Genomic DNA, 27,746 nt, shown 5'->3' with positions numbered 1-27,746 from the left:
TGTTTTTGGATGTGCTTTGCTTTGGTGTGACAGTTCTCAAGAGAATTCAACAAAGTACTTCAGTGAACAAAATTATTAAAGATTCAATACCACATTTATTTAGTGCTCTGTGACTGATACAAGTAAAGTTAAAATTAAATCAGGGTTACAGATACACATTTATCTGAACCAGTGGATAACACATACAGACTTCTTCCATGGTGTTATAGAGATGGGGGTATTCATCTTCATATATGAATACAAATACCCTCATCTCTAGTTGTAAACATCCCTTTTAATTACATTGCCTTACATCTTGCTCATCGTTTCTATTTTCTGTGCTACTCAGGAAGGAAATTTGTTGATTTAACAATCACCAACCTAAACATGCATTAAAAGAAATAAAATCTGGTCCTGTATTAATACACTGTACAGATTGATTCCAAATTTAGAAAGATCCATAATCTAAGTGATTTAATCATAAACAGAGAGGTATAAGAAGTGGCTCCAGGAAGCCAAGTCTAAATCAAACTGAATAATCCTGTGACATTCAAACTGACCCACATGATAGTGTAAATGTATTTCAAAACCGTAATTTAAAATCAATGGAATTAATCTCACTTCTTGTTATTTTTTAAAAAGTAATTGGGTTGGGCTGTAGCATTACATGCCCAAATTCATAGCCAAAATCTTTTTGTTGTTCTGAGCCAGCAATCTCTCTTGGCTTGCACAGTTTATTGTCTACGAGGTTGTGCGAGAGGGTCTTGCACTATCCTCCTGTGCATTGGGAAAGTCCCACTCCCTTCACTGGGGCAATATCTAGCTTGTCAAAATGCAAGATGGAGGTTGCAAGGAGCAGAATGAGGAGCTCTCCGCTTACAGAGTCCTTCCACTTTGCCAAACAGGATTCTAGCCCATCACATAAGAAGAAATCAGTACATATGGTGCATGTTTCAGAAAGTGTGTAGAAGGTCCCTATATAGGTACAAGGCAGCTAAATACTATGTCAAAGGAATTTCAGATTAAGATGAAGCACGAGAGGAGAAAGGCCGTGCACTTTCTGGAAGGAGGTTACTTGGGTGGAGGAGGAGAGGAAAAGATGTGGATCCCATTGCTGCAGCTTGCTGAGCTAGCAAACGGCCCAGGCTATATACATTTGAGTTTATGAGGTCATTGCCAGGAATAAGGATGCCAAGCTGCTTCTGAATCTCTTGCAGAACATGGAGCTGACTCTGCTGGTTGAGGAGAAGCATGTCCACATTCTCTCTCATCTTTCTCACTGTTTTGAAAGAGAAAATTATTATTTCCTATGAATAACCTCACTGCCCTCCAAGCCTGTAAGATTTCCCCCACACTTACATTCCTGGAGGATTAGCCCAGAACAATCCTCTGTTTTCTGTTGAACAGGCAGACCTACTGGAGGCATGGAAGGGAAAGAGTACAAAGTCAAGCTTCAAAAATCCTCAGAATGAACACATGACGGCAACTAGTTCACATCAGCTCCTGAGAAAATGTGTGGCAGCACCTTAACACAATCCACTTTCTGCATCATTGAAATGAAAGGAGTTCTATTATTTGTACACTTCTTCAAACGCAATGTTAAACAGCAGTATCTGAAATCACTTTCCCTGTAACACTCAACATAGGCAGCGTACAACCATATTTTGTCTATAAAGACAAACAAAAGGCCAGAAAACCTCTTGTGGAGAGGAAGGAGGCCTTGTGGGGATTTCTGTTCACAATCCCCACAACCTCTCTCTCCATTTACGAATTCCTTTTGGTGAAGTCCTCATTAAAGACTCGGCTATTCCATAAACATCTGACTGAGATTTTTAATCTGACATGTCACTGAAAGCAACCAAAACCACATAGAGGTTTTATATATTTAGTATATGACCATTAAAAAAGCAAACAAACAAAAGTTAGAAATCTGGGGAGAGGCACCATTTTAACCCATTACCATCTCTTCCCTGCCTATACAACACCAACACACGTGAACAGCGTTCCTTCTTTAAAGTCAAAGATCTATTTATACCCATTTCAGGACTTTGTGGCATCACTCTGGCATGGATTTTCTGGTGCTTAATTAAATTTTTGTGTAGGACAAACGTCTTCTTGCACTCTGGACACCTGTATGATTTCTCTGCTCTTTGCCTTTCACTACGGCCTGGGTGCTTAGAGACACAAGTTAGGCTTTTGCTGTTATTAACTTTCTTCAATATGTGGGTTTTATTGTGGATCAGGAGGTTTGATTTTTGACCAAATGTTTTCCCACAGTCATTACAGGCAAAAGGTTTTGATCTGCTATGGATTCGCTGATGAATTACAAGGCTTGACTTCTTAGTGAAGTTTTTCCCACAGATCAAGCATATGTACGGTCTCTCTCCCGAATGGATCTTCAGGTGTTTCACAAAGGCATTTTTTTCTTTAAAGCTTTTCCCACATTCAGCACACTTACAGGACTTCATTCTTGCTTGGACCTTTGGGTGATTAATGAAAACTTTTAATATTTTGGACCTGTTTGCTTGGCTGGCAATTTTACTGTTGTGCTTCTGCTTCTGCTTCCAATTCCTATAAACATTAATGGATTGTTTTCAAAATGTATCCTGTGTTCAGGAACGTCCACATTACATTTTTCTTCAACACTGTTCTTGATTCCCCCCTGGCAATGCTTGAAGTCACTGGAGTAAAAGAAAAAGAAAGATTCCTATTGTGAGTTCCATATGCTTAGGGGAGGTTGGGGGAGAGAATACATTCCTGTCCTAACCAGTACTTGGTTGGGCCCATCCACAGAGGCAGCTTTCAAACAGGTAGAGCAAGCAGAGCTCACTAACAGAAAGAAACAGAAATAAATATAAAGAAGAGCTGTTGCAGGTAGACATGCCTGAGCAAACAGAAAAGTGAAATGGCTTATTCACACACAAACACAAAATGCTATGCAGCCGTTGCACTCAGTCCAAAAACAAGGGTAGATGACCACTGGAATCTCACAAACAGGTGTTGGACTTCGGATCAGGCTGGCCATTACAGAACCTGGGTGTGGCGGGGTACATAAGAAACAGAAACATTCCCCAAATCATCATGGCCAGATATCAAGGGCAGCCTTTTTTAAAAAATAAGTTCCAAAATGGAATCTGTCATCTTGTTAAAATCAGCTTGAAATAAGTAGATTTCATGGCCTTCTCAATTTCAATAGACAATTTTGTTTCTTCTGCACCACAAACTCAGCTCTATAATGCCCAGCCTGATAGTGAGTTCTGCGGGATTTGAACATTTGCCAGTCTGAGAGATTTGAGTGGTCTAGTAAATCTGTTTTCAGACTATGTGTAAGGACCAAACAATTCTGTTTTGCGGAACGTGTTCTGAATAGCCAACCAAAACAGAGAGATTTGCCACCCCCCCCAAGAAGGACAGCCCCAAATTGAGAACAGCATCTTCCACCAGCCACTGAGTAATACCCTTAATCTGGCTGTGTCTTACTTCGTATGCTAACCTACTATTTTAAGCTGATTTTACAGGGTTGCATTTTGTAATTTCTTTTAAACGAGAGATCCTGCCTTCAATATTTAATACAGGTAATAAAGGTATTGCCCAAACTGTTCTTTTACACTGTACTGCTTTGTCAAATCTGTCAAGGACATTTAATTATCAGTCACAATCTTTACAGGGCAGGGAAGGTAGAGACCAAGTCAGCCACATGGAGTAGGTTCTGGAAAATCATCTAATTTTGTGTCAAGAGTCAAAACCAAATGCTTGTTTTCCTATACCCTCCAGCAAAGCATCATCACACACAAGGAAACTCTGCAATCCTCAAACATAACAACATGTGTATATTATATCACTATACAGATATTTATTATTCTTAGATGCAGAGTAAGGAACAAGCAGCATTTCCTGCAGTTATATGCAAGGATTTTTTAAAATAAAGGAACAGTACTGTATTTCTGCTGAGTGATTGTGTTTAAGACCATGATATACAAGTGTTGGTATCATCTGTTGAGATGAATGTAAGCAGTACCAAATTGTTAAAAGTCTTCAAGCTACTTTGCAGCCCAACCAAATAAATGCTTTTTCTGAGTTGCCTAAATCTCTACAGCTGAACCCCAATGCTTCATATAGTGCTGCAAACCTACAAATTCAATTTTTTAGGATCTTCTGAGGATTCCTTCACCTTCTGCATCCTCTATAAAACTTTTCTTGACAATTTCTAAAGCATACATATTCTCTCGCCTGAACACTTGGATCCTGTGTTCTATTTAACCCTATTCCTTGGAGAAGAAAAGAATTAGCTGTTATTAACTCAACTGCCTCATGGGCAAATCATCTTATATTACATGGCCATTTTAGATTTTTAGCACCTATATATCAGGCATAATATAAATCAGGGGTAGGAATCTGTCGTTACAGATGTTCTTGGACTAAAACTCACAACTCTAACCAGTATAACAAAATGTGGAGAAGCATCATGGGAACTGAAGTCCAAAAACATATTGAATACCATATTTCCTGATCCCTGATGTAAATGCTCACACCACTATTGCTGGATGCACCACAGCCCTACCAGGAAGTCAAGAATCCAATACAGCAAGCTCTTTCAGGCATTTCAACTGCTTTCTCACCAGTTTAGAGGGATGTGTATGTGTCTTTTTGTTGTTGTTTAGTCCTTAAGTTGTGTCCAACTCACCATGACCCCATGGATTAGAGCATGCCAGGCCCTCCTATCTTCCACTGCCTCCTGGATTTGGGTCAAATTCATGTTGGTAGCTTCGATGACACTGTCCAGCCATCTCATCCTGTGTCGTCCCCTTCTCCTCTTGCCTTCAGTCTTTCCCAACATCAGGGAATTTTCCAGGGAGTCTTCTCTTCTTATGAGATGGCCAAAGTATTGGAGCTCAGCTTCAGGATCTGTCCTTCCAGTGAGCACTCAGGGTTGATTTCCTTCAGAATGGATAGGTTTGTTCTCTTTGCAGTCCAGGGAACTCTCAAGAGTCTCCTCGAGCACCACAATTCAAAAGCATCAGTTCTTCAGTGGTCAGCTTTCTTTATGGTCCAGCTCTCACTTTTATATAAAACTACTAGAAAATTCATAGCTTTGACTATTCAGACTTTTGTCGGCAATGTGATGTCTCTGCTTTTTAAGATGCTGTCAAGATTTGTCATCATTCTCCTCCCAAGAAGCAGGTGTCTTTTAATTTCATGGCTGCTGTCACCATCTGAAGCGATCATGGAACCCAAGAAGGTAAAATCTATCACTGCCTCCTTATCTTCCCCTTCTATTTGCCAGGAGGTGATGGGACCACTGGCCATGATCTTATTTTTTTGATGTTGAGCTTCAGACCATTTTTTGCGCTCTCCTCTTTCACCCTTATTAAGAGGTCCTTTAATTCCTCTTCACTTTCTGGCATCAGAGTAGTATCATCTGCATATCTAAGGTTGTTGATGTTTCTTCCCGCAATCTTAATTCCAGTTTGGGATTCATCCAGTCCTGCCTTTCACATGATGTATTCTGCATATAAGTTAAATAAGCAGGGAGATAATATACAGCCTTGTTGTACTCCTTTCCCAAATTTGAACCAATCAGTTGTTCCATATACAGTTCTAACTGTTGCTTCCTGTCCCACGTACCGGTTTCTCAGGAGATATATAAGGTGGTCAGGCACTGCCATTTCTTTAAGAACTTGCCATAGTTTGCTGTGGTCCACACAGTCAAAGGCTTTGCGCTGTCAAAGAAGCAGAAGCAGATGTTTTTCTGGAACTCTCTGGCTTTCTTCATAATCCAGCACATGTTAGTAATTTGGTCTCTAGTTTCTCTGCCCCTTCAAAATCCAACTTGTGCTTCTTGGAATTCTTGGTCCATACACTGCTGAAGCCTACCTTGGAGGATTTTGAGCATAACCTTGCTAGTGTGTGAAATAAGTGCAATTGTACGGTAGTTGGAGCATTCTTTGGCACTGCCCTTCTTTGGGATTGGGATGTAGACCAATTTTTTTCAACCCTCTGGCCACTGTTGAGTTTTCCAAACTTGCTGGCATATTGAGTGTAGCACCTTAACAGCATCATCTTTTAAGATTTTAAATAGTTCCACTGGAATGCCATCACCTCCACTGGCCGTGTTGTTAGCCATGCTTTCTAAGGCCCACTTGACTTCATCTCCAGGATGTCTGGCTCAAGGTCAGCAACCACACTATCTGGGTTGTCCAGGACATCCAGATCTTTCTGGTATAATTCCTCTGTGTATTCTTGCCACCTCTTCCTTATGTCTTCTCCTTCTATGAGGTCCCTCCCATTTTTGTCCTTTATCCATCTTTGCACAAAATGTTCCTTTAATATCTCCAATTTTCTTCAATAGATCTCTGTTTTTCCTTTTCTATTATTTTCCGCTATATCTTTGCACTGTTCATTTAAGAAGGCCCTCTTGTCTCTCCTTGCTATTCTTTGGAAGTCTGCATTCAATTTTCTGTAACTTTCCCTGTCTCCCTTGCATTTTTGTTTCCCTTCTCTTCTCTGCTATTTGTAAGGCCTCATTGGACAGCCACTTCGTTTTCCTGCATTTCCTTTTCTTTGGGATGGTTTTTGTTGTTGCCTCCTGTACAATGTTACGAGCCTCCACCCATAGTTCTTCAGGCTCTCTTTCTACCAAATCTAGTTCCTTAAATCTGTTCTTCACTTCCACTGTGTATTCATAAGAGATTGTGTTTAGATTATACCTGATTAGCCCAGTGGTTTTTCCTGCTTCAGTTTAAGCTTGAATTTTGCTATGAGAAGCTGATGATCAGAGCCACAATCAGCTCCAGGTCTTGTTCCTGTTGACTGTATAGAGCTTCTCCATCTTTGGCTGCAGAGAACATAATCAATCTGATTTCAGTATTGCCCATCTGGTGATGTCCATGTGTAGGGTTGTGTTGTTGGAAAAGAGTGTCTGTGATGACCAGCTTGTTCTCTTGACAAAATTCTATTAGCCTTTACTCTGTTTCATTTTGAACTCCAAGGGCAAACTTACCTGTTGTTCCCTTTATTTCTTGACTCCCTACTTTAGCATTCCAATCCCCTATAATGAGAAGAATATCTTTCTTTGGTGTCAGTTCTAGAAGGTGTTGTAAGTCTTCAGAGAAATGGTCAATTTCAGCCTCTTCAGTATGGGTGGTTGGTGCATAAACGTGGATTACTGTGATGTTGAAAGGTCTGCCTTGGATTCATAATGAAATCATTCTATCATTTTTGAGATTGTATCCCAGTACAGCTTTTCCCACTCTTTTGTTGACTGTCAGGGCTACTCCAATTCTTCTATGGGATTCTTGCCCACAATAGTAAATATGATAATCAACTGAAATGAATTCACCCATTCCTGTCCATTTTAGTTCATTGACGCCCAGGATATCAAGGTTTATTCTTGCCATCTCCTGTTTGACCACATCCAGCTTCCCAAAGTTCATAGATCTTACATTCCTGGTTCCTATGCAGTATTTTTATTTGCAGCATCAGACTTTCTTTTCACTTCCTGGCACGTCCCCAGCTGAGTGTCCTTTCAGCTTTGGCCCAACCACTTTATTAGTTCTGGAGCTACTTATATTTGTCCTCCGCTCTTCCTTAGTAACATGTTGGACGTCTTCCGACCTGAGGGGCTCATCTTTCAGTGTCATATCTTTTAGCCTTTTGTTTCTGTTCATGGGGTTTTCTTGGCAAAGATACTGAAGTGGCTTGCCAGTTCCTGCTCTAGGTGGATCGCGTTTAGTCAGAACTCTCCACTATGACCTGTCCGTCTTGGGTGTCCCTGCACGGCATAGCCCATAGCTTCTCTGAATTACTCAATCCCTTTGCCATGACAAGGCAGCAATCTGTGAAGGAGATGTATGTGTCTATTTTACGTTATATAGTGAAAGTCATATAGTTTATAAGTAGAGGACAAAATATTAAATACAATCATAACTCACAACTTAGAAAAGCTAGAATTATCACCACGGTCACCTATCGCAAGGTCTGAAACTGTAATTTTGTACTTTTTCACAGAACAAGGTAACTGATAAGACATTTCAAAGACAGGTCCTAGTAACAGTGCCAGTAACAGGTCAAGTCAAGCCAGTTTCCTTGTTTTGTGTGCACATGGGGTATTCCAAAGTTTCACTTGAAAAGAGGAAGGTCTCCTGCAAAACAGCAAGGAAATAAATCAAACCACAATTCTGCAAATAATACCGGTTTCTTGGGAAAGATTCACATACTGTACCCATAGAACCCTGAATTAGGCTACACTGCAACTGCTTTTTTAAAAATAGGACTGAGCAGGATGTAACAATTACTCAAACACACAGTGAAAGCATAGGAATTGCTCTTAACTGGGGGTGGGGGGAGGAGAAAGAAAGAGGAAATTTTAAGGCACAGAAACTCCAGTGTTGGTCCTCAGAACCCTACATTTTCCCAGTCTTAGGGGAAAAGAGCTGCTTACCAACCCAGTTTCTCCAAACTCCTCACATGGACATGGCCTTTACCACTCTTATAGGTTTTTATATACATGGCTGTTCCTCTCTTCCTTTCCAGCAGAAGCCAATCAAGGGAATCATGTTCCATATAAAATTTATGCTTCACTCCACCTGTTCTTTGATGCAGCCCTGCTGATATCTCTTTAAGATGCACTGCTTAGTTTGGAGGGGAAACTCATCAGAGGGATATCCTATCTGGAAATAAGGAGGAATTTCCTGATGGTGAGAGCCATTAAGCAGTGGAACAGCTTGCCTCCCAATGTTGTAGGTGCCACATCACTGGAGGTTTTCAAGAAAAGATTGGACGGCCACCTGTCCGGGATGGTATGAGGTCTCCTTCCCTGGGCAGAGGGTTGGACTAGAAGACCTCCAAAGTCCCTTCCAACCCTACGACTATTCTATGATTCTATAGGCTGATTCTATGGGTGTAGGGAAGTAACAGAGCAAAGCCCCAAAATAGGAAAAGCAACTCTGGGTTAGGAAGAGAAGAAAGAGTCCAAACATATGAATATGGAGCACAGAGATCCATAAGATGTGAACATGCTGCAGATCTAAATAAATCCTTACCTATTTATTGCAAAGGCAGGGTGTCAGTCTTCACTTGTGGGTTCAAGAAGATCACAATTCTTTCTACAGTTGTTCATATAACTGGGCTGCTCAAATGAGCTCCACCTGCAGTAACAGGTTTCTCTGCAATGTTTCAAACAGCTGTGTACTACAGCATTTTCACCATGGATCATGGTGTTGTAAGAGACCTTTGTTATTCAATATTTTTAGTGTTGCCATATGCCTAATTTTATATTTGGGGTTTTATATAATTGATTTATAAATAGTTATATTTAAATTATTCTTCCAAATTTCTCCTTAATTTTAAGAAGATATATTTTCTTTTGCTACTGTTGGTTCTGGTCTATTGCCGTTAACATGTTAAATACTTGTCTACATAGACAATGATAGTAGGATAAGAACTTTCTACCTTTATCTCAGGCCAAAATTGTAATCATTAATTGAAGAAGAAAGCTTCCTAATATAATCATAAAGGCTCAAGTAGCATGGCTTTGTTTGTACAGTATGTGTGATGTCTGTTGCACTGTAGCACTGAAAGATTTGTGTTGCCCGAAGGGATAATGTTGTAAAGAGAAAGAGATTTACTTTTGTCTTAATGTGTGATCAGATTTTTTAAAAGTGCAAAAGATTGCCTCAGTCACAGTTCTCTATTAACATGCTTTGTGGACGGACAACTCCTATCTGTAATGTTTGTTTCTGTTCTCAGAATAGACTCACCAGAACAGTCAAGCTTAAAATCACACCCTGTCTGTAGCAGACTTTCAAAAAAAAAAAGGGGGGGGCACTGGCTGATACTTAGCTTTTCTTAGTTCTAAATGCTAACAAGTCACATAAATCATGTCTAGATCCTACAACATAGGTGAGACTGATAAATAGATCAGTCGTACACCATCGTTGAGATGCAGCTGATGGGCACAAAGCTTGATCTTAATAGTCACCTTCAAATATCCTCCTAATGGTTTAAACCTTGTGGACATATATATTTAGAAAGCTGCTCACTTATTTTATTTACGAATTCAAAGAAATCCTCCACCAACATCAAAACATAGGCATAAGTAAGGGAGGAGAATCCTTTAGAAACTGATTGTTTGGTAGAGAAAGGGGTGAGGAATCCGGTAGAAACTGGTGTGTTCTCTCTCTCTCTCTCTCTATCTATCTATCTCAAAATGAGATATCCTCAAACAAATTATTTCAAGTTTAAATTAAGCAACATACTTAAGAGGTGGATAGAAGCAGAGCTGTCGTAAGAGAGACAGACTGACCCATTTATTCTAACATGGGTCTGCCTCAGTTAGCTTTTGGTGTATTACCTGCTTTGTTTTTATAACTTATCATTTTGGAGATAGCGCAGCTTTCAAAATGTACATAGCACTGAAAGATTTCCAGGCCATGGGGGATAACATTGTTAAAGGAAAAATACATTTTGTTTTTAACTTGACTAACTAAATCCAAGGGCCTAGCCATGTCAGATAAAATCATGGTTAAAAAGAAAAAACTTTGCAGGAAATGCTAGGAGTTATAAATACTATAATATATTGACTATGTGCAAAAGAAGAATTAACCACATTGCATTTATTAAAATACTATGAAGACTTTCAAATAGCTCAAGTTGTTAAGTTTATAAAAGAAAAGAAAACCTCTAAGTAGGTTAAAATGGAAGCAGAAGGGAAATCAAATCAAATTTATACTTATATACAACCAGACTGACGAGAAAAATGATTCAATTACAAAACCCTTTTAACATAGAATCAATGCCATAGGTATATGAAAACTGCTTACCAACCCAATATCCCCTGTATGCCCTTGTCTAAAACACCCCCATTTTAAATCTCAGGATAAATATTTACAGTTTAAGCACTGGGGGGAAATAAGAATGCATAGAATTAGAGATTTATTTGTATAAGGAAAACCAATTAAAACCAGACAGTTACAAGAAAAAACTACACAGTAGTAGCTAACTGGTTACAATTAATTCAGATAAGAAATTTTTCAACTCAACTGTGTAAGAGGTCAGGCCCTAAGAGACCACAAACAGAGTTGGAAAATCACTATATAGAAAGCAATAACAAAAAGAAAAAAGGATTAATTTTATTAATTTTCAAAAGATTGTTGACAATGAATATGGTACCACTACGGGACTTAAGAAGGTTTGGGAAACAAATTTAAATATCAACATACCAAAAAACATTTGGACAAAAATTTGGACCACTTAACCGTACAAATTGGTATCAGCAACATCTAAAGAAAATATGTTAAAAGTAGTTCATAGGTGGTACTTATGTCGTACAGAAATACACAGAATCAATAGAGAGACACCGGAATTGTGCTGGAAGAAGTGTGGATAGAAAGGAGCATTAGAGCACATTTAGATAGTTTGTCTGCATTCTAGGATGAAGTAACTGATTGTTTAAAATAATAACAAATCATAAAATAATCCCAAATGAAACTTTATTATTGTTCTCATTATTTACTGGAGGAAATGGAAATTTTTCAAATAAAGAATTGGTGATGATTCTTAATAGGAGCACACAAAATGAGATTGCTTGGTGCTGGAAATACGCTCAAGATTTCTCTTTGCAAAGATACCTGAATAGAATATGGATGGTCACGCTGAGTGAAAAAGTGGACCAATTGGTTTAGACCCTCGCTTCTTAACCTATGGTCTGCAGACCCCTCAGGGAGCCATAATATCCTCACAGGGGGCCCACAAAGGCTTGAAGAATTGTTATGATATTTTGCAGTTAAATAATGAATGAAAGCAAAAAGGAAACATAGAACAAAATCCTATTTTCCTTTGCTTGTTTGGGCAAACTTGGCTTTTCTAACCTAGCTCCTCTATTAAAAACAAACAAAAGGAAAAATTGGTTATGAAAATAACTGTTCGATAGCAAATAACTGTTCGATATTTCTGCACACAGTGCGAACATGCAAGTGAATGATGGTGAGTGGCTGAGAGGAAGCATGTGACATTTCTTGTTACTGCGCAGAAGTAGTGGGAAGAGAGAGTCAGTGTCAATGTGATAAAATTATTATAATTTTAAATTTGTCTGGAATCATTCCAATAAAATATTTTAATAGAAGTGTGTGTGTTAACAGATTAATTTATTTCTCCCTTCTTCACGAGATACTTTAAATAAATATTTGATGCACTTTAGAGTTTTAAATCTTGAGTTTAGTCTCGGTGGTTTGGGATGTAACATAATTTACTTTGTAGAAGAGAGAGCAGGATTTGTCAGATCACACAATGCTGCCACCAAATATGTCACCAGCCCAACCTGGCTAATCATTTTAAACTGACCTTTATTTTACTTAGGCTTGCCTTAAGTCCAAATCAGTAAGCGAAGCGGTTTTAAATTAAAAGATAGAAGTTCTTTATTTAATTAGAACAACATTTAAAACGCACATTCTTTAGTTTGAAGTTAGATTTATAATATGTTTCAACTTTTCTAGGCCAGAACCAGCTCCCTCTGGTACAAAATAAATTATGTTACATTGTGCAATTTGAAACTAGCCTCCTTTTTTTGATACAATTTAACTCCTCCTTGTAAACTCTCTCCGGTCAACTCTCAAAACCTCCCTTGGTTTATATACCACCTGTTGGCACCTCCGGATTGGTTGTCCTTCCAGCCAATCACATTTCCTCTGTTGCTGCTGAACAAAATAGGTGTGGGTTCTATCACACGTGACAACAACATACATTTAAAGGGGCTCCATGGTAAAGAAAAGTTTAAGAACTTCTAGGTTAGACTATACAGGGGAGAAATAAAACAAGATAATGTTATGTAGCTATGGCTCCCCTTGTTGCTCTCTGATACTGAATCAAAAAATAGAGTAACGTGAGCAATTGGCTGGACTGTGCTGGTCAGCTGAAGTGGTGTAAGCCAGATATAAAAGCTGGATAATGTGCCATGCAACAGTCCGAGGTAAATAAAGGGAGGATGCTAATACTGTACATACACAGATGAATGTATAAGAATCTATTAATAAGAAGTTTATTATGATTGTATTATAATTTCTATTATGTTATTTTGAATGGATTGTATGTGTTACACACACACATACACACACTCACTCACTCACTCACTCACTCACACACACAGTTAAATAAGTACAACCACATACCAAAACGTATGTCTTATAATACAGTCACAGAAACTTTTATAGCTTTCCTTCAGATTTTATATATAAAATCTGAAAGAAAGCTATAAAAGGTTCTGTGGCTGTATTATAAGACATACATTTTGGTATGTGGTTGTAACTATTTAACAGTAGATTAATTTGTATTACCTCACTCACAGTGGATTTATTTTTATGCTTCCAATTCCCTCACCAAGAGAACATATCTCTTCTTTCAACCTCACATTTCTTCTTCCTCCCATCTCAGAGTAGGGAGGGACATCCTTTCTTTCATCTCAGGCAGCAAAATGTATCATTTTGTCCCTGTCACAAACAGGGACAGGCAAATCCACCAATTTCACTTTCTCTTGAATTCACATTTTGTGCCCGTTGAAAAGTTTGGTGAAAAAATAAGGTGAAACTACCATCTATCCCGTCGCTTGTCCCAGCTCCTGCCAACCTAGCAGTTGATAATGGTATGCTGTGTCTAGTCGCACTGGCCACATGACCACGGAAACTGTCTACGGACAAACGCTGGCTCTATGGCTTGGAGACGGGGATGAGCACCGCACTCTAGAGTCGGACACGACTGGACTAAATGTCAAGGGGAACCTTTACCACCATCTATCCCTAGTCACAAATAGTACCAGTTCAATTTCTTCCCTCAGAAACCTGGGGGGCAGGGGGCGGGGCGGAATGCAGAAACGAAATAGATGCATGACTAAAAATAAACAAATAAAACTGAAGGGTTTATAGCCAAATCCCCTTTCTTTATGAGCTGTGATCTTGATAACAAAGCCTTTTTGTACACCTAGAGTTTAATTTTTAAAATGGTTTAATTGTAGTCCAACCAAAGTTTGTATGGGGAAGGCGGTCCTTTGTTATACTCAAATCAGTTGAAGGTGAGGATATTTTTAAAAATGGTAGTCTTCTAGCATGGGTTGGTTAGGTAGAAGAACTGAAAAATCTCAGAACTTTAGCAGTCTTCATGTAGCGCTGTATTACAGTATAAGGAAATGGTGATCAGCTAAGGTTCCTGAGGCACAGGGCCTGTGTCAGTTTGAGGTGGAGTACCAAGATGAACCACAAGATGTCAGTGCTAGAAAATGCACACAGATGAGACTGATACAGTGTATTAATTTAACATTAGCTTGACTGATTTAATAATAGCTTTAATGACAGAACACTAATATACAGTAAATATATGATTGAAATATTACTGAATATAACTGAATGTACTTTAAATATGAGACTTTAACATTTTAAATATAATACTACAATATAATTTATTAATTAAAAATGATTCATATTTAATATATTTCAACTAGCATTTTGTGATACAGTATAAGGCAAAATGGAAGCAAAATTACATAACTGCACCCCTATATTATCTAATCAAATTATCAATTCAGTTATATCTGATTTTTGGTGATTTTATGAGCCAGCTCCCTCCATGATTTCCGATCTTGTACAGCTTCTTTCAGCTGCTGTATATTTTGGCCTGTGTCCACTTTGATTACATCCAACCAATGCCTTCTCTGGTGTCCTCGTCTTTTACCACTGACTATTCTGAGCATAACGTCTTTCTCCAATGATGCTGATCGCATGACATGGCTGAAACAACTAAGTTTTGTTATTTTGCTTACTAGCGACATGTCCGGTTTTATGAACATCAGCACTTCTTTATTATCTTTACAGTCCATGAAATGCACAAGCCTTATTTTTCTATGTTTGGTTCATATCCATTATTGCTCTGCGACCTAGCATGGTTCAACGTTTTATTTCTTGGCTGCAATTGTCATTTTAATTGACCAGTGAACCTAGAAAGATGAATTCTTCCACACATTCAACCTCCTCCCCACCAATTATTATTCTGATGTTTCGATTCTTTTCAGTTGTCATGAATTTGGTCTTTTTAATATTTAAAAAGAGGCCAAACTTCTCACTTTCTTCAGTTTCATAATCAGGTATGTCAGAGCTTTCTAGGTTTCTGAGAAGAGGGCTCTGTCATCTGCATACCAAAGGTTTCTTCCACCAACTTTACCCCAATTTTTTCTTCTTCTAACTCCTGCTTTCTGAGGATCACTTCAGCACACAAGTTGAATATGAAAGGTGAAACCATGTAACTTTGCCACACACCTTTCTCAATCTTAAACCAGTCAAGTGTGTCCATGGCTTCCTGATTTTCATAGAAGCGTTTTCACCAACTTCACCAAATGTAGTGGTGCCCCAATGTCTTCTAAGGCTTGCCATAGTTTGTCATGGTCAGCACAGTCGAAAGCTTTTCTATAATTGATGAAGCATATGTAGGGTTTTTTTTTAAAAAAAAATGTTCCTAACATTTTTCCATTATTCATCTAACATTTGCAATGTGATCATGGGTGCCATGACCCCGAAAGAAACCAGCTTGGACATCTGGCAGTTCCCTTTCAATGATTGGTTCCAGGTGTTGTATAATTTTCATTAAGATCTTACTAGTGTAAGAGATTAGAACAAACATGAGGTTATTAGATCAATCCTTTGAATCCCCGCATTTTTTGGTAATGGAATAAACACTGATACTTCTCAGTTTTGTGGCCATGCATTGGTTTCCCAATTTTTCTGGCACAAGATTCTAATAATTGCTGTTGTACAGGCTTCAGCAATTCTAACGGATGTTATAGATCCCTGGAGTTTTGTTATTTGGCAGTTAGTTCACTGCTCACATTACCTCTTTATCAAGAATAGCTAGTTCTGGTTCTAGTTCCTTCTCCTTATTTGATGTTGCCCCTCTTTCTTGGTGGCATACAGTTTTGCTGCATATTTTTGCCATCTGTTCTTGACATTTTGTTGGTCAGACAATTCTTTCCTTTGCTTATCCTTGATGATACCTTTGCATGTCATGAATGGTACTCAAATCCTTTTAACTTGTGCAGATGTTAAATAAGAGAAGATGGCATGAGGAAGTATGTCACATGCCTCAAATTCATGACATACAGGCCCTAGAAACACCCTGTGATCAACTTCATATTTGTGCTGAGCTGAAAATTTATTTTGCACTTTCCCCACTATAGTCGTCTAATTTTGTTTTGATATATAATGATAGATATTTTTTGACATTTTTGGTTTGCATTTTCCTCAAAGGAGGACCAAAGGTTGGTAGAATTTTCATTGAATGTAGTAACAGTCCTGTCCAATCCTGTCCCGTGCCACCAACATAAATTCTGAAAGACACGCTATAACATTCTGAGAATGCAGCAGAAAAACACAACATTCCTTCACAGGAGAAGAAGATCCGTGGAGGATAGATTTTGACCCAGCACATCATTGTACCCATTATAGCTTCTCTGATAATCTTTGAATAATTTGTGGGATCTTCTGATTCCTGACATTGAGTTGACATCATTGTTATGTACAGTCAAGTCATTTCTGATTCATGGTGATCCTATGAATTTGAGACTTCCAAAATATCCTATTGTTAAAGGTCTTTAGATGTCATTGTATTTAGCAATAAGATGCTTGAAAAAGGAAGAAGAAGTACTGAACCTTTAGCCATGAAGTTTTAACTCTCCCTCCAGGGCCAGAAGCAACACATAGATCCAGGTTAGAGGACAATTTGAGCAAAGTGGTTCATATATTTTTCCTTGTTCTATAATGGCAGGTCCTAATAGGCTTACCACATCCCACTTGTGGAACATTCCTATTTAATGTATAATTTATTGTGTTTTTAATTCTACCTGTTTTAACATGGTGAGCCATCTTGAGTCCTTTCATGGGGAGAAAGGTGGCCTAAAAAGAGAATGAATGGAATGAATGAATGAATGAATGAATAAAGACAGTGACAACATTCCATAATGCCCTCTTGTGATGGAGGGTTTTCTGGGAAGACAAATCATGATTCCATGTTGCTTGGAAGAAGGGAACCAACACACTACTGCTTGGAGGGGAGATGTCAGTGCAAGTCTTAGACTATGCTGGAGGGTTGGAACCGGTTGTCTGCCAAAGGATGGTCCATGCTGATACAGACCCTCCATAATCAATTTTTAGCTCTTTATTTCAGGAAAGTAGGTGCTTCTTTGAATCACAGCTGCACTAAGCATATGGAGACAATGGCACAGAAGGGACCCAACACTTTGAAATGAGCTCATCGACAAATGAAGAATTATTCAGGGCTTACAAATCTCAGTGGTTTGCAGAATTGGGGGCTGGGAATACAATTCCCCAATATGCCTCCTGGGATAGCAGGCAACCTATGGAGCCTTGGGCAGAGTGTCACCAGAAGGAAGGACTGGTAAACCTCTCTGAGCACAATGTACCTAGAAAATCCGGGAAATGCTTCCTATAAATCAGAAATGACTTGACAGAGCCTAATTCAATTAAATATAAGGTACAAGTAAGCACATGAGAAGGGAAAAATGCTAGCCTCACCCTTTCTGCCATTCCTGCACTGAGCAAAGGGCTGGACTTGATGGCCTTATAGGTCCCTTCCAACTTCATGATTCTATTATTCTAATTTGAAGTGGGGGCATTCTGGTGTACATTCTGAAATACCAACCTTTTTGATTCCATTCCAGGCATAGCTTAGAGAAGCTTCTGAGTTTTGGAGCATCCAAACAGTATATCTTTGGAAGTCATCCAATCAGTCCCATAACCACATCAATTTGATCTAAAGATCCTTAACATCTGCAAGCCTGTCCACTTATTTGACTTACTGCTAGCCCCATTCCTTCACCTACGGTACTTTCGCTTGAAGCGAGCATATAAAGGATCTCTGCTTAGATATCAGCTCATTTGTATGTGAGTAAGAGAGAGGGCGGGAGCTCCCCCTTCCTTGATTAGATATAGGGACTAAACACTTTTTATTAGCATTAAAAAAATCAGCATTTTGAGTCCTCTCCCCCATAGTTCTGCTTTACTGTCCTAGTTCTAGATAAAATGCTGGGTGGGGTGTGGGAAAGGAGGGAGGGCAGAAAAATATATTATTATGTATTCATATGATTTTACTTGATTAGTGAAAAATTATCTCTCCCTAAACTAGAATCTGCTAGTATGTAAGGTTGTAATGGGGTCTTCTTTTCACAGAATAACTAATTAGACCCTTCCATATCATTAAGTTCCTCATACTTTTAAGATATAGCTTCCTTTCTCTTCACAATAACTCCTAACTTCTTACTTTCACCTAAGTTGCTGTGGCTTGAGAATCCTCTCTGATTTTGAACCCAAATGACTCCTGGAGTATCTTTTGAATCCTCTGAACTTTGGCACATGGAACTTTGGCATTTTGACTCCTTTCTCTTGAACTCCCTGCCATGTCTCATTGGCTGGTTTCTGTTTCCAGGAGACATAATTAAAGGGGAAGATAATCTGAGTGATAGGCATTGGCTTTGCATGCTGATGGTTGCAAATGTGACTTAGTTAGCCAGGAACTATGAGTAAAAAAAAATGTGTGCAGCTCTGGAACCAGATTTTCTCCCAACATTTTAATTGCTTTATTGCTAGCCACATCAGTCCTGTCAGATCTTTAAGAAACAGAAGTAAAACATATAGGTCATTTTATTTCTTTGGTTATTCAAAAGAGAAACGTATGATTAGTAGCTGAGATGGATTACAACTGTGCAAGTGATTATTTTGCTTTTCTCAGTCAATCAGCTAACCAACCAATCAGATTATAATTATTTTTCAAAGTGCGGTAATTTGATAATCAACTCCACTGGTATACCTTTCTTTTTTGTGCAGACTGTCAAAAGAGCTGCTAAATACTGTAGAGTTCATGGAATTAAATTTCCTGGGATAGAGGAGAATGAACGGCAGGATAAAGAACACCCATTCAACTACTATTTCTTCTTATACTGTACCTGTCCTGCATTTCCCACTGTTTAGCAAGGTCAGCTGTCAAGGTAAGAAGAGAACAAGGTTCATTTGGGCATTTTCCAGTTGAGATATTAGAGCCAGCATGATGAGGTTGGAGGAATAGAGGATCATCTTGCTGTTCCCACTGAAATCTTCTTATTTTACATTCCCCCTGGTGTTTAGTTTCAGTTGGAATCCCTGTACTTTACACTCATGGGCACCTACCTTCTCTTTGACTTTTCTGCTTTTTTCTGAATAGGAAATGATTCCTTCATTTAACCTCCTTTTTTCTTATTCAGATCTGTGTAATGTTACTGGAAGAGATAATATTGCTAGGAAGGGGAGGGGCAGCAGGAAGTGAGAACAGCCTAATACATACGAGATGCTCTTGGTTTGCAAGGTCTGAGCAGAGTAACAATGGAAATTGGCAGTCAGTAACATATATAGTCACACATGAGAAGTGACTTCATGACACAAACCATCTTTAGAAGTTTTTCCTTAATTACCCAACAATGGTATAGGGACAAGATGGGAAGATTAGGAATCCAAGCTCTGCTAATGTCAAGGCAGACTACCATCAGCCACAAACCAAAAATTAGTAATTTCACAGTTCAGACGAGTAAGCTTCTGAATTCTCCGTTTTAAAAAATATATTTTTAAATATTTTACACCAGAAATATAAACTCTTTTTAGTGTCTGTTAGGCTAGGAAGGAGTCACAAAGTTTCCCCCATGATAATCATTTAATTTGGTCCTGACTGGCAGGATCAAAAGTTCAGATTTCCCTTGCCTCTCGAGCTTGTTTATATTTATATTTAGAATGCTGGCATTTATAAGAAGTAGCCTCCCTTTGAAATGGCTATTTTCAAAGTTAGTATTAGGATGCCAGGATTCCTTCCAAATAAAAAAGTGGCTGGGATTATTCTGTGCCAAGATAAGCAAGTTTGAGTTGCACAGGTTGAGCAACAGGACTGCAGCCAGTAAAACAAATATATAAATCAGTTGGTAAGCATGATGACAATGATGATGATGTCTTTTCAATGGATTTGATCTGTTTTAAATTTGCAGACACAGAAGGTTGCTGGTGTCTGCACAAGGCGAGCAGAGTTTTACTTTTTAAAAGAAATCATAACTCAAAAACATTTTGTCCAAACAAGTACACGTCTGATGAATTTGGTTGGACTGGTCTACTCAGAAGGCACCATCCTGGACTTGACTTTTCTTCTTCTTTTTGCAATACAGCAATGTGGATCCCAAGGACATTTTGTGGCTTGCTCTGTCAGTCCCCCTCTAGCTGGATGGGTTTGGTGAACATGGATGGGCCAGCCTACTTGAACGTTGCTGTTCCAGGCTGTTTTTTTCCCCCAAACCCGGAATGGGCACTGGAATTTTGTTTCTGCAAATGATTTGTGACTTGCTGCATCTGTCTCACTTAGCCACACCCACGTGTTGTGAACCTGGAAGTTGCCGCAGTTCTGGACCACTGTGCTTCATGACTGCAGATTATTGGGTAATACTGTAAAGAGTTAATGAAAGAGCAACATTCATTAGGTTTGAGCTCTAAAATACTGTTTGGATGTTTGTCCAGCGCATCCCACAGCTTTTGGCATGCATTTTTGTAAAGAAGTCCCCTTTCCATTGCAGCTTTTACCTAGTCCTACTTTTACAGATGCCCCTTAGTCTTGTCTTTACTACAACAGACTGGCAATCCAATTTTAGGCGAGTCTACACAGTTGCATCCTACTATAGCCAAAGGGGCATATTCGCAGTGAAATGTTTAAAGATCATATTTTTATTACAGATACCTGTCTTGAATCTAAACACTTGTCCATCACTTCGTTTTAAATTGATTTGAAAGAAAGAAAGAAAGAAAGAAAGAAAGAAAGAAAGAAAGAAAGAAAGAAAGAAAGAAAGAAAGAAAGAAAGAAAGAAAGAAAGAAAGAAAGAAAGAAAGAAAGAATAGAATAGAATAGAATAGAATAGAATAGAATTGAATTGAATTGAATTGAATTGAATTGAATTAGAACCCTTTTGGAATATTTCAGCCCAGTTAGTCATGTTTCAGCCTCACATCTACACTTCAGTCCTTAATATTTCAAGGCGGTGCAAATCTACATGAGAATAAGTAAGCATGTCTCATTCATTTCAGCATAAAACGTCCTTCTCGAGAAATGTGCCTGTCCATCCGTTGTCTTTGCTCTACGTTTGATCCCTTTAAAAAAAAAATCCTGGCTCGTCCGTCTTCCTTTCTTCGCCCTGAATCCAACCCCTCCCAAAGGTAGCCGGGCTGTAAAGAGTTACAACCATAGAGTCGGAGGCATTTTTGTGTGTGTGGGAGAGAGATAAGCGGTTGGCGGACCGGAAGAAGGGGGCTGGCTTTCTATCCAGCATCCCCTGTCCTCATTTCTTGAGCCCCGCTTTCTCCCGTTGGTTTCGCTGCCCAGGTCACTCTGTCCGCATCCGAAGCTCTTGTATCCCTCGTGGATCTCACCCTCCTCGCCCCTGGACTTTTACGAACTGGCGCCTGCGCTTCAGGCAACTTCCTGGGCTGCCACGGGAGAGGTGAATCAACGAGGGTGGAAACTCGGACAAACGGGAAGCGACAACCGGGAACAACAGAGAGACGCAACAGAGAGTGCAAGGCGGCTCTGCCTCTGGAACGCCCAGCCTGCCGGCTGTAGCTTTACCCGGGAAGGCATTCAAAAATAATCTGGGATATTGATGCCCAGCGCACAACTGAAGGTCCCAAAGCGTTCCTTGCAGCCTGTTTCTCTGCATGTGAACTCAGTAGCAGAAATCGGATTTAAAAGGGGTGTAGAAGGGCGGCCCCTTGGAAATCCCTGGCAATCAAGTGGGCGTAGGATGCAGGATTCGGGGAGACGCCGGTGTCGAGGATAGAGGGGAACGGAGGTTGCAGAGAATTCCGTTAAGTGCATTGCGCTGCTTAGATCTGGTTTTGGTTAAATGCTCGTCTGGCTGATCCTTTCATTATATTAGTATGGAAGAGTGCTTACAGTCTGATTTCACTGCCTATCCTCTTGCTTCCTATTACTTGTCCCTCAAGGGTGCATCCATAAATATAATTTTTGCCCATGGGTTAGCTTTCCCTTCCTCACTTTTCTAATGCTCCAGCCACTGCAAACCTGGAGAGAGGCAGGCTCTCTGTCTCCTATTTCGGTAAGTGGGATTGCAGTTGGAGTCAGATAGCAACCTTCTTGTAATGTACCTTTATGTAGTGGATTTTTGTGTGTGTGTGAGAAAAACACACATTGGACCCGGACCTGAGATGAAGCCCTCTGCACTATTCAGATAGGCAAGTGAAAGCTGAGAGTACTGTACAGATTATCAGATTTTCTATAGCCTCTGTACTTAAGCTTTTAAGACAGCCTGATGTATAGATATTAGCATTAGCCAGTGCATTTTTGTAGTGTAGAGAAAAATGGTCATTTCCTGTGGATTGCTATAGATCAAGCTGCTTGAAATCCGTTTGAATTGATAGAGCAGGCACAAGAGTGTCGTGAAAAGGTAGTGCTTTCAAACAGATACATCATACGATACATATTACTGTATATGACATATATCAAGTAGTATGAGCTTTGTGAGGCTCATTTGCCATGTGTGATCATGACTTAGTACTGAAAAGATTTAACTTGGTATGATCCAGATTTATGGATACTTTAATTTGGTTGACTAGTGTCAGTCAGTAGTACTTTCTTTTTGGAAGTGCAGTATTTTGGAAGTGCAGTTGGTAAACCAATGTTGAAGGTGTTTATATTGCTTGCTTGACTCCCCATCAATCCATTATTTCCAGAAAGATAACACATTCAGCAATACAGATCACTATAGAAAAGTAACCATAATTCTATATTATTTGTCAAGACAAAAATAATTTTCATCCAGCAGTTTCAGAAAAGATGAATTGGGAGATGACTAGGAGGCTGTAGTCATAAGGTGACTGCACGCGGAAAACAAGGGGCATGCTTTGAACACAGGGAGGGGGAAAAGTCAGTTGAAAACAAAAGTTAGGGTTGAAAGCCTTCGCGAATACTTAGGGTTAAAACTTTGATGTGCCCTTTTGTAGCTTACCTTCCACCCTAAGTGATCAATATAGCACTACGCCACGTCACCCCAGTCCTTGTATAGAGATATGGACTGGGTGAGGTAAAGCACAGGTGTTAGTAGCCAACAAACAACAGATCTGCTGGAGTCTCATTCACATCAGTCCAGCTGATGGGAGAGGGCTTAATCCAAAATAAGCAGGTTTCTTTTTTCATGGAATCAGACTTGAGCTCACCACACCTGCCAACCTAGCAGTACGAAAGCATGTAAATGCAAGTAGATAAATAGGTACCACCTCAGTGGGAAGGTAACAGCGTTCCGTGTCTAGCCGCGCTGGCCACGTGACTACAGAAACTGTCTTCAGACAAACGCTGGCTCTGCGGCTTGGAAAAGGGAATGAACACTGCGCCCTAGAGTCGGACACAACTGGACTAAATGTCAAGGGGAACCTTTACCTTGTATGTATTTGGGGCATACAAGAGCTGAGGTTCAAAGAGAATGGATTTGTGTGCCCATATTTGGGTGACAAGGGTCGATCTGTGTGACCTAAGGTTTCTTCCCTTTAGGGACAGGGCTTCAACTGTAACTTTTTGTTTTAAACCATTTTTCCCTCTTTTGGAATTTTCCTGCTTTTTAAAATGTCAAAATATGTAAACATTAGTTCTGGGAATAAAAGGTCTGTCTTTACTAAACAACATTTAAGAGAGAGAGAGAGAGAGAGAAAAGAAATATTCTGCAACGCCTCTTCAAGCAACTGACAGTCTGAGATGTGAAATGGAGGTGTATAGCTTTAGAATTTCCCTCAATGAAATGCTGCTTTGCTTCTCTGCTGTACTAAAGGAAAATATGGAGGGAAAGCTTGGATTCAATGCCCTGACTGTGCTTCCCCAAGTCCAGGCCAAGATATTTCTCCTTTGGTGTAAATTTGGATTCTGTCAGTTTATCACAACTTAAGATGTCTGTTTATTATCTACTCAGTTTAACTTGGTGAATTTTTCACAGACAGGTGTACATATTCATGTCCAGTACTTGAAGTCTGTGTGAGTTTGGAAGACAGTGATCATGCATATACTGGATGACTTCCCTCTGGCCCACCTTCTGCCATTGGCTTCAGATGGCAAGCATTTGCACCCCTTTTCTTTGTCTCCAAATCTGCCATCTTTTTCCACCTCTCTTCTGTTATTGACATTTGTTCAAGCTACAAACATTTCTTGCTGCATGTGTCCACCTCTTTTGTGAGCAGGCCTTTCTTCACAAATCAGCACTCTAACGGTTCTTCAATGTAGGCCTCAAAGCCACATACTTCTGTGCTTTTTTCCTCTTGGGTCAGCTCCTGGAAAGACAAAACCACTTGCCCCTTCATACCCAAGTTGCTGCTTCTTTCCTTCGCTCATCTTGCTGAGTATGTTTTTCTCCTTTATCCTCCCATAACTTCCCCACCACCACCACCATGGATTGTGTGCTATGGTCTCACTGTGCAGAAGGCCCACACTTTTAATGAGAGGATGTGAAACAATTATGTTGTGAAATAATTATGTTGTTAATATTCCAAGTTATTAAATGTTTATCACCAATAATGAATTGTCTGTGGAGTAAAACTTTTTAATGCTATTGTTTTGTTTTTTAAATTTCCAGGACAAAAAAATTGAAAGCTGACCAACAGAGAAAGGGGAGAAGAAAAAAAGATATTTTTTCCATGGATTATGGTGTGAAAATTTTGGAAATGGACCCAGCATTGCTGCAGATGTGGCTAAACTCAAGAATAGAGATGGGGGTATTTGTATATGAATATCCCCACACAGGTGGAATAGTCACTGATGCAAGCTTGTTGGACCTTCCTATCACACCGTTGTCCGCAATTGATTACCTAGTCCTGGCAGGAGGCGGGATGACAAGCCTCTCTGCTAGGTCTGAGAATGGCTAATCCATTGTGGAGAACAGCACGATAGGAAGCCTTTATGGAGTCGGCAGCAGTGGCAAAATCATGAGTGGACAGTCCGGCCCCCCATGGGGCTGGACCCTCATTATTTCCACCTATGCAGAGATCTTCGTATACAAATACCCCCATCTCTACTCAGGAATTCAATTTAGTGTTTTCTTATAGGAGTTATATATATTAGTAATTAGTTTCAACCTATTCATAATGTCAGCTAGAGTGTTAAAAAATGGGCATGCACTAAACTCAGTGTAACTTGTGCAGCTACCTTTATGGGAGGGGATTGGGATAGAAGTCAAGGGAGCTTCCCTTCTGGATCTTGACCTTTATTTGCTATAAGAATTCCATGCATGCTTCCCATACAGGCATGTGACTACACCATCACCTCAGGGATGGGGATCTGATTAGGAAAGGCTGATGATACACATATATAGGAGGTATATCCAGGCCTTGGCTTACTGGTGTGCAGATATAGATTAGATGATGAACAATGGGGGCCAGGCCGCTTGAGGAGGCAAAAGATGGTGTATATGCATCTGTAGCTGAGAAGGTGCAAAGTAGCACAAATGAATCATGTCCATCACAGTAACAGTCACTGTCTTCTCACAGACAAGCGGAAGACCATAACCTAATCGGTAGTTCTATTTATTTACTTAAAATATTTCTAGTCTGCCTTGTATCATAGGATCTCAGGGCGGTTACAACCTTCTTGTATAAAACAATTTTGAAACAAGATATTTTGAACAATTTAAAATCAAACAATTCAAAACCAAATTAAAGCATTCAAACATTAAAAACATAGCACTAAAATGTGTGTGGGTTGCAATCCTTAATCCCCAAGGTGCTAATAAATAAGTACGCCTTGCTGAGGCACCTATATGATGTCATTGTTGGTGCCAAGGAAGCCTCCAAAGGGAAGTCATTCCGCAGTTGGCATGCTGTGGCAGAAAAAGACTTCCTTGTGTCTTCACATAATGAATTGTTCTCAGTGGTGGGACACAGAAGAGGGCCTCCTCAGCAGATCTTTGTGATTGGAAAGGCTTTTACAGAGGGAGGTTTTTAAACTAGATTTCAAAAAAAGACAGGCATGAACAATTTTGAGATAAGTCATTGTTCCATTTCAGCAACATGTTCAAATTGTTTTTTTCCCAGCAATAAATGACTGGAATGAGTTACTTAGTAGAAATGAAAGGACTGGACTGTTGTCCAGAGGTTCATGTAAGGTTAGAATTATTTAGGGGCATGGGGGATAAACATGGACCTGCTGAACACACATTTGCTGAATAGCTTTAAGGCAAGGTAGACTTCCAGGGAGAATCAACAATGGCATTGAGGGGCTTATTCAGCCCTTTTGTTGAGTGATTCTGACCTGTGTCTCCTTCCTGCCCCACATTCTCCCGCCCCCAGCTGAGCTGTGAGGGCTGGGCTCTGTTTGTAGAGAAGTGATGTGTGAGAATGTGTTTGAAAGGTATGTGTGCTTGACCTTGCCCATGAATATGCTCTTCTGCAGAATTTGGCTGCCATGAGCTGAGGTCAGGATGGGCAAACATCAAGCTTGTAAGATCTATGCCAGCTTTCCTTACTAGATTTCAAGAATCTACCAACCAGAATACAACGGTAGTTTCCAACCTTGGGTCCCCAGATGTTCTTGGACTAAAACTTCCAGAAGCCTTCACCACAAGCTGTGCTGGCCAGAATTGCTGGGAGTTGTAGTCCAAGAACATTTGAGGACCCAAGGTTGGGAACCACAGGTGTAAAGAATGGTTAATAATAATTATGTGCTGTCAAGTTGATTCTGACTTACGCTCACCCTTTTTGCAGGGTCTCCTCAGTATAGATTATTCAGAGGTGGTGTATCACTGCATTTTTCTGGGGGTGTTCTATGCTAGTGTAGACTGCCATAGGTCACACAGGCTGGCTTTTCTTCTGGGGGGGGCATGGTGGAGAATCACCCTCCTGACCCCTAACTCCATAAGCAGGTACTCCTCATAGCGTTATCCAGTCTGCTAGAGAACTGCTAGTAGATCCCTATCTGTCTTCTGCCTATCTTGGGCTGGAAAAACACCCGATTCCATCCAGCCCCACGGTTTTCTAAAATGTATGAATGGCAGAGGAGTGGGGAGTGGCATCGCTAACTGCCCCCTAGTTGTATTTCTGCAAAGCCTGTATCAGAGAAACTTGCTTCTTAAGGCTATAACCATGAAAGAGTGTGAGGTCATTTCATCTCCCTTACTTTGGATAATGGCAGGGGACAGGTAGTGTGTATTTATAGAACTGGTACATGTGAGGAATTGCTCACTCCAACAGTATTAACATTTCCTCTACATCCAGGTGTTTTTCACCCTTCCCTAGGAGTGATATAACCAGGATGCACACATGCGTTTTAAAAATGACAGAACCGTATGACTCCTCTTAAAAGTTAATCATGTTTACTGCTGCATTAATTTTTATAACTCTGAAATGGTACTTATGTAGGAAATATTTACAGTATATGTATAGGTCCCTCAAATGTATGAAGTGAACAGTAAAAGTGATATATAGTGAGTAAACGACTAAATAACAACATGAAGGAAATGGTGGAGATGAAAGTGGAACTAGAACAGAAGATCTTCAGCATCCATGTATGAGCACAAGAGCTTGTCACATTTAACTGGAATAGCACTGAATCAATAGGAAAAGATATTTTAAAAATTAAAATGATAGAGTAGGTCAAAATAGGGGGGAGGGGTTTTCTGTCATCTTTTTCAGTGTCACAACCCACCAAATACATCACAGAATTATCACCAA

At 39.7% G+C, this 27,746-nt stretch overlaps 1 protein-coding gene and 1 long non-coding RNA gene across 4 annotated transcripts; one reads left to right on the top strand and one right to left on the bottom strand.

The window, feature by feature from the left end:
• Window positions 1-72: 72 nt before the first annotated feature.
• On the bottom strand, window positions 73-20,436 carry LOC110074966 (uncharacterized). Of its 3 annotated transcripts, none has more exons than XM_020785757.3 (4): window positions 9,021-20,436; window positions 2,015-2,660; window positions 1,339-1,395; window positions 73-1,258 (listed from the first exon to the last, which is right to left on the bottom strand). In XM_020785757.3, the coding sequence occupies exons 2-4, from the start codon at window positions 2,445-2,447 to the stop codon at window positions 1,002-1,004; spliced, it is 747 nt and encodes a 248-aa protein (XP_020641416.3). In that variant the 5' UTR covers window positions 2,448-2,660; window positions 9,021-20,436; the 3' UTR covers window positions 73-1,001. The 3 variants fall into 3 exon arrangements, with proteins under 3 accessions (XP_020641416.3, XP_020641415.3, XP_020641418.3); XM_020785756.3 differs by lacking the exon at window positions 9,021-20,436 and adding an exon at window positions 8,420-8,528; XM_020785759.3 differs by lacking the exon at window positions 9,021-20,436 and adding an exon at window positions 8,424-8,528.
• Window positions 20,437-21,286: 850 nt separating this feature from the next.
• On the top strand, window positions 21,287-27,536 carry LOC140707453 (uncharacterized). The gene is made up of 2 exons (XR_012087538.2): window positions 21,287-22,141; window positions 24,659-27,536. It is a non-coding gene; the product is annotated as an uncharacterized LOC140707453 (long non-coding RNA).
• Window positions 27,537-27,746: the final 210 nt, after the last annotated feature.

The sequence above is a fragment of the Pogona vitticeps genome, chromosome 5 (assembly GCF_051106095.1).
Source record: "Pogona vitticeps strain Pit_001003342236 chromosome 5, PviZW2.1, whole genome shotgun sequence".
In the NCBI taxonomy this organism is placed as follows: domain Eukaryota; kingdom Metazoa; phylum Chordata; class Lepidosauria; order Squamata; family Agamidae; genus Pogona; species Pogona vitticeps.
The sequence above is the reverse complement of the archived record's forward strand: the minus strand, read 5'-3'. Positions and strand labels throughout refer to the sequence as shown.

Coding starts and splice junctions, on each gene's coding strand:
- LOC110074966 (XM_020785757.3), bottom strand. CDS start 2,447: ATGAAGTCCTGTAAGTGTGCTGAATGTGGGAAAAGCTTTAAAGAAAAA. Junction 1,396..2,014: donor GCCACAAAGTCCTGAAATGG/GTATAAATAGAT, acceptor CCATGCCTCCAG/TAGGTCTGCCTGTTCAACAG. Junction 1,259..1,338: donor TGGGCTAATCCTCCAGGAAT/GTAAGTGTGGGG, acceptor CTTTCAAAACAG/TGAGAAAGATGAGAGAGAAT.